General features: G+C 40.4%; 1 protein-coding gene across 1 annotated transcript; it reads left to right on the plus strand.

The window, feature by feature from the left end:
• The first annotated feature begins 4,301 nt into the window (after positions 1–4,301).
• LOC146474391 (uncharacterized) lies at positions 4,302–5,723 on the plus strand. The gene has a single exon (XM_085116980.1). It carries the CDS (start codon positions 4,455–4,457, stop codon positions 5,319–5,321), a length of 867 nt encoding a protein of 288 aa, XP_084973106.1. The 5' UTR covers positions 4,302–4,454; the 3' UTR covers positions 5,322–5,723.
• Positions 5,724–6,589: the final 866 nt, after the last annotated feature.

The raw sequence follows: 6,589 nt of genomic DNA on the forward strand, positions 1-6,589 counted from the left end.
TTGTCTTGGACAAATTAACTACCTTCCGTTCTCGATCAGCGAGGCTTTGTAAAGTCCGTTTATGTTGCAGTCCAGTTGGGCGTAGTTTATAGTGCGGGCTCGTCGTTTTCCACGATAAAAACTTGGCTCGCTAATGGTTCCAAATGAAGACGGTGGGGGTGGGGGTTACTTCTAAGGATTTTAAGTGAGGATGTGCCGCCCAGCCCGGCACACCCCTGGTCAGACCAAATGTGTAATTTTTCCAGTGATCCTATGAGAAAGTATGGCTGATTCACTAAGTGCGAATATTCGCTGCCTTGTTTCAATTTTCCAATACCAGTTCGGAGCTGGCGTCTAAACTTACCTGTTTTCAGACTTCAGACCAAAATCGATCCTTTTTTTCAGATCAAAACGGCTCAAAAACCAAACCCTCGGGAGCGATCGATAACTGCCTCAGTCGTCCAGAGCGCGCGAGAAGTCGACTACAATCCAGTGGCTAATTTAGGGACACTTGACTCTCTTGGGAAGTTTTTTTTACTAAACGTTGCCTCTACAGAGTCAACATCTTTGCAGTATGTCGCTCATGAATGTTCCCCCCCCCCCCCCCGCCCCTTATTCAAATGTTGAGTACATGTGGACATCACGCGTAGATTCGTCTTTGTTCATCAACATTGTGAGGGGGATGGTGGGGTATGGAAACATGTCTAGATGGACCCCACAAAGGCTTCTGTCCCGAACATTTGGGCCGGGATTGTAGATTTTCGTCCCTTACTTGTTCGCTCAAGGATCTTCAGTGCTAAAACAAAAAAGCTCAGAACCAATTAATGGAAAATATTGCCTACTGAAATAGTGTGCATAGACGCTAACCTGCCTAGTAGTCGTTTCCTTCCTTGCGAGGGCGAGAAGGGGACGATGGGAAGCCATCGTTCGCTTCTCAAGGCTACACAAGCGCCCGACTGGATAATAGCTACCGGATGTAGAACTCGACTGGATATCATGTGACCGATCCCGAGTACTGTGGTCTCTTGGAGAGTTCACCTCATCATAGTTAATTGAGGGACTAATTTTGAAACTTTGCACCTAGTTACTTGAGTGATTGTCTTGTGACAAGATCTACTGTTCATGATCGTAACACAAGAAATATAATATTCCATCTTCTCATTCGGCCGCATGTCAACGAACTTTTCTACATAGAGCAATTGAACTCTGGAACTCATTGCCACGTGAGATCACTGCTGCAGACAGCCTGCGTACTTTCAAAAAGAAACTTAGATAATTCCTTTTTGGATCACTTCTTGTCAGCTAGGAGAGTTACCTATTGATGTTTTTTCAGTCTATTATTATGATTTTGACGCTTACATATTTTATTCAATACTATAAACTTATGAATTATTTGCATGCTTATGTAGGTTGGGTCTGAAAAACCCTTACTGGGAGATTACATAAACTTTTACTTTGACTTTTACTTTACAACAATGGTGCTGCAATTCATGTTGGATGGGCCGAGACCGTGCGCCGTCCTTTGTTTTAACGTTCACACCGCAGTTGAATATCTTAACAGGACCGTTTGTACTGGTCAATTTTTCCAACACATTTCAAAATCTATTGTGGTTTGTGCGCGGTCAAGGCCAAAAATGCTAACAAAAACATATAACAAAGAAGCTTGTCAGGCTTCATAACGGTATTGCCTTTTATTAATTAACTATGCCCTCATGAAGGAGGGATGCCTTTTATGTCTTTTATTAATTATGCCCTCATGAAGGAGGGAAAGAGACTCGCTATAGAGTGTTTTCATTCATGTGACTACCGGCCATATTGGTTTACTGAAACAAAAGAAAGTATTTGCATAAAAATAGAGTTCAATTCCCAGATGTTTAGTTTGGGACACCAACATGGCCCCCATTTCTTTGTTTTGGGACACCAACATTACCTTGTGACGTCATGTGAAAACACTCTAATTGTTTGGAGGGGAAGAAGGAACTTCAACTGAACTAAATCAAGCTAAAACGTGTTAAGGGAACACTGAATTGTAAAGACAATCAACGGATATCATAGCGGACATAGCTGCTTTTAAGCGGCTTAAACGGCTTGTGCTGCGCTGACGCTTTTAAAACGTCATGCGGTCTCTTATTGGTACCCCACGTAATCAAGGTGTCACGTCACGGTAACTGGAACTACAAGACTCATAAATAGGGGAATAAAAATAAAAATAAATAAATTATTCATCTCCGAGCCTCAATGTACTTTCTCAGTTGTTTTATTCCTCTAAGCCTCGTAGCCAAGTCCGAGTAGTAACGCTGGTTCGAGAACTGCGCGTGACGTCGACTTACGACACTGACAGCGGGGGGGAGCTCTTGCCTTCTACAACAAACATTAGCACAGTAAAAAACAGTAACTATAATTGTAAGGACCACTGCGACAAAATAAATGCACCGGATCCCGCGTCTTATAGCCGAGTAAAGGATCTAATCAGCAACAAATTGTCGGGAAAAAAAAGAGAGAAAGGCTGATTTCTTTAACGGTTATGGATATACATTTTACTCCAATATTTCGAAAGGCACGGCCTTTCTTCTTCAGGGTATCTCAGAAACCTGAACTGAAACCCTGGAGAGGAAGAATGGCCGTACCTTTTGAATATTGAAATAATATATTTCCCTCACTGTGAAATCAGCCGTGTTCTTTTTTGCATCAAACACATGTGCCTATTCAAAAATGGGATACTTTGCTTGCAACTTACTTCTATAATTAATAACGGAGCGAAATAATTCACTAGTAAAAAGTTCTCCTGTGAAAATCCACAGAGGCGTGGCTAGGGGAAGTGGTGCGCCCACACTGAGGGGCCGAGGACAATAGTCAAGATTGATCACAATCAACTCGAATACCGATGTACTGAAGGGTGGATATTCCTGTTTACGCTTTCATAGTGCACGAGGAGTTTTGAAATCCATGTAACTTCAAACCTGATGTCTCGATGGTGATTGTATAAACATACGAGACGTCTCTCATAAGCGAAACTGATGTCTACCGCGAGTAATTTTTGAGTTTGAACTAAGCCTTGGACAGGTCACGCAATCATTCCTGATTCTCTCGAACTGATGAACACGTAGCCTCGGTGGAGGGTAAATTGTAACAAGCAGAAGGCATTGACCCGGGCATTTCACGGGCACGTTTTACTAGAGTTTTACAGTTGGAAGATAGTACTAAAAAAAGGCTAAGCTGAGATGGTTCACACTATTTATTTACATGTCCGGCGAAGCTAACAAAATAAAATAAATTTAACGGAACAAACAACGCCATCCGACAGACGTTATAAAAACATTCGGGCCTGTCGACGGAGCCTCTTGCGATTGCGTGAGGGATTTTAAAAAAAGCTATGTCGTCCTACACGTTACATCCGGTTAAAAAAAATAATAAGCAGATGGAAACGAATATTTTAAACTGATATCAAGGCTAAACTTCCTCAACAGCAGCTTATCAAAAGGAAAAATACCATCTGTGAGACTGTGGGCTTCTTCTTTCTCGTGTGCCTTATTTATTTATTTATTTATTTCATTTTTTATTTTTTTGTGTGACGGAAATCCAAAACCAGATTTTTTCTTGAAGGCCGTAGAAGGTCAAACCGATTCGGCGATGACCTGGCACTCACATCACATGCTTATTACTCAGTTGACTGTTCCTGTCTGAGGCCGGGGAAGAACAACTTCTAGTTGATTTTGTGTGATTAATTTGCAGTTCATAGCGAAAAACATAACCGAAAAATCCCCGAAGAAATGGTATTTTATTTTTAGCACTTTACTAGAAACGTAAGTACAAGCAGAATTAAATTAACGTTATTACGAACTAATATTGCTTCGTATGCATTCTCATGAAATATTTCTTTCAATCGTATATTAATTTCGCGCTCCTCGCTTTGAATATCAGTTGTATTGATTTTAATAACAAGCTTCCAGGCGTCTTACATTCAACTTTTCTTAGTCACGTAAGTTGAATTTTTCATACAGTGTGGTTTAATACCTAGAAAAAATATGAATAAGATATTTTGTGTATATGTGATTAGCCAAGTGTCGTAGATAAAATCGTGTATCAGCGTTTTGAATTCAGCGATAAAAAGCAGGAACTTCGCCGAGGGCTCAAGCTTCCCGTAAAAAAATTTTTAGAAAGCTGCAACCGGTAGCATCAGATATTTTTTCTGGTGATTCAAACGTCGCTTAAACTTATCTTAAGCAGTTTGGAACCCCAGCTGGGCTCTAAATTATTCAAGGCAGCGAAAGATTGTAGATAGAATAATTCTTAGAATTATGCATGGTAGCTTTGAACTGCCAGGCACATATTCCTGTCACGTGACTAAAGACTTCCGCAGTTCAAGTTATAAAAGTCATCATTTATGCGAAGTGGGTGACAGGCGAAGGTCCAGCGAAGATGAGTTAGATCAAATCGCGGGAGGACGTACGAAGGAAAAATTACAACGAATCGAGATGCACAAAGGTGAGAAAGAAAATCGAATTGAGGTTGAATTAGAGAGGACAAACGCGTATGTTCTGGAACTGTTGAGAGATAAGCGGCGTTTGAACACGGAGCTTGAGAACGAACGCAAATTATCAAGGAAGTTAAAAGAAGAATGTTATGATTTGAGAAGAAGACTTGGGGAGCAACAGACAGCAGGGAGCGGATCAGACTCCTTCGCAAATTCTAATTCCCTCGTTAGTTTAAGCATAAGCAACAACACCACAGCGGATCTTGAGAAAAAAATTAACGCGCTCGAGGAAAGTTTACGCGAGTCACGAGCCCAAATAACATCGCTTGAGGAACATAAAACAGTGCTGGAGTCCGAGATACTGAGGCTAGCGGAAGCGCTCGGTAAAGATAATTCTTCAAGCACCGACTTAGAACTTTACATCGAACAGCTAAATATTTACGAAAATGATTTCCAGAAGGAAAAGAACGATAAAGAAACAGCGGAGACCAAGGTGTCCGTTCTGACTGATCAAATCTCAGACTGTCAAGAAATGATATCATCACTTACGCGTGAAGTTGACTTGTATAAGAATGCTTTTGAGCGAGAAAAAAAGGACAAAGAGTCGGCAATAAGGCGAGAGAGAAGTGAAGGAACGGTGATTGATCCACCGTCTCACTCGCAAGCTGGCCTGCCGACGAATTTTCCGGGAAACGAACCCGATCTTGGAGTGGCGTTACCAATTCACGCGCCTCATTTACAAGTCGTGTACCCGATTGTAGATTCTAGAACACAACATCAAGATTCCAAAAGAAAACGGGAACTCCACCGAAGAGGTGTTTTAACTAGAAGCACCCCCGAATCGGGGGATTTTTGCTATGACAGTTGAGTCTGTGTTGATAAAAAAAAAATTACATACAGCGCTTGTTGTCAGTCAAATGTTAAGACTTCCTCATTCCTGTGGCGTCATATCTTGTGGCATCATGACTAGGAAAGGTTTAAAAAATACTGGATAACGGGAAGCTCGAAATATTATTTTACAATTTTTTCGCTGTAGTGTTTCCCAAATACCCGCGAATTGGGCCGGAGTACTGAGCCCACAATGATAACTGTTAACAGATTGAAATTATAATTCTCAGTTGCCTTGTAAGCGCAAATGTTGCATAATCGCGTTTTTGTAAATACAAGCGTATAGGAAAATTCATGGATATATAATTTGTATTATATGTAATTTGTATTATACTGTAAAGGCATCAATCCAATAAAACTGTAAATGATTTGGGAAAAGTGAGACGAACAGTTTAGCCGACTGAAGACTACTTCACCTAGTAAAAAAATATCCATAAAGGTTTTCCAGAGATTTCGATATTTTTGAAGATTAAACGGAGTAAGACATCCAGTTGCTTAGGTTACCCAACGTGTATATTAAATATAGTAAACAGGTTGAGCGGTTACTAACTTTCTTTGTGTTTTGAACACTGCCATTTTTATGTTCTATACACTGCCCACGCATTTCACTTTGATCCAAAGTAATCTCGGATATAATTAAAATCGTTTCGAAATCCCAAAAAGTTACTAACGGGAGTTAAAGTGAGCAGAAGTATGAATGATTTCCTGTTTTGAAACGCCTGAACAATGGTTCTTTATGTGCGCAGTGCATGCATGAGGGAAAAGCTATGAAGCGGATGTTTATTGGGATAAAATCGGTGGAACTTTCATAACGTCTTCCGCAAGACGAACGCGCGTTAAATCTGCCCAAACCGTGTGATGATTTGTTGACGAAGACAGGAAGTTGATCAAAAGGATGCTTTGATCAAATATTTGTTTACAAGAAACCCAGGGGTCTTTAATGTTATTTTAAGGCAATTTAAAAGAAGGTTAAGTTCAGCTTATGCTTCTACTAATAGTTACAATTTCCGTTTGTGTGGAAATTCATCTGTAGTTTTTGAAATTGGTCTAAGATTTCCTTTTCAATAACCCCACACCACCGATAAAAACCATCCCACTGAACTTCGTCACCTCGGGTTATTTTTGGCATCCGGTCCACATAAACGGCGAGCACAAACTGTTTATTAAAATTACGTTTTAGGCTTTCCAAACCACAAAGAGGATTTCTGTGGCAAAGATTTCTGAAAAATTTCAAAGTTTTACGTCTTA

This window comes from Pavona decussata, unplaced genomic scaffold (assembly GCF_977016875.1).
Source record: "Pavona decussata unplaced genomic scaffold, jaPavDecu1.1 SCAFFOLD_89, whole genome shotgun sequence".
In the NCBI taxonomy this organism is placed as follows: domain Eukaryota; kingdom Metazoa; phylum Cnidaria; class Anthozoa; order Scleractinia; family Agariciidae; genus Pavona; species Pavona decussata.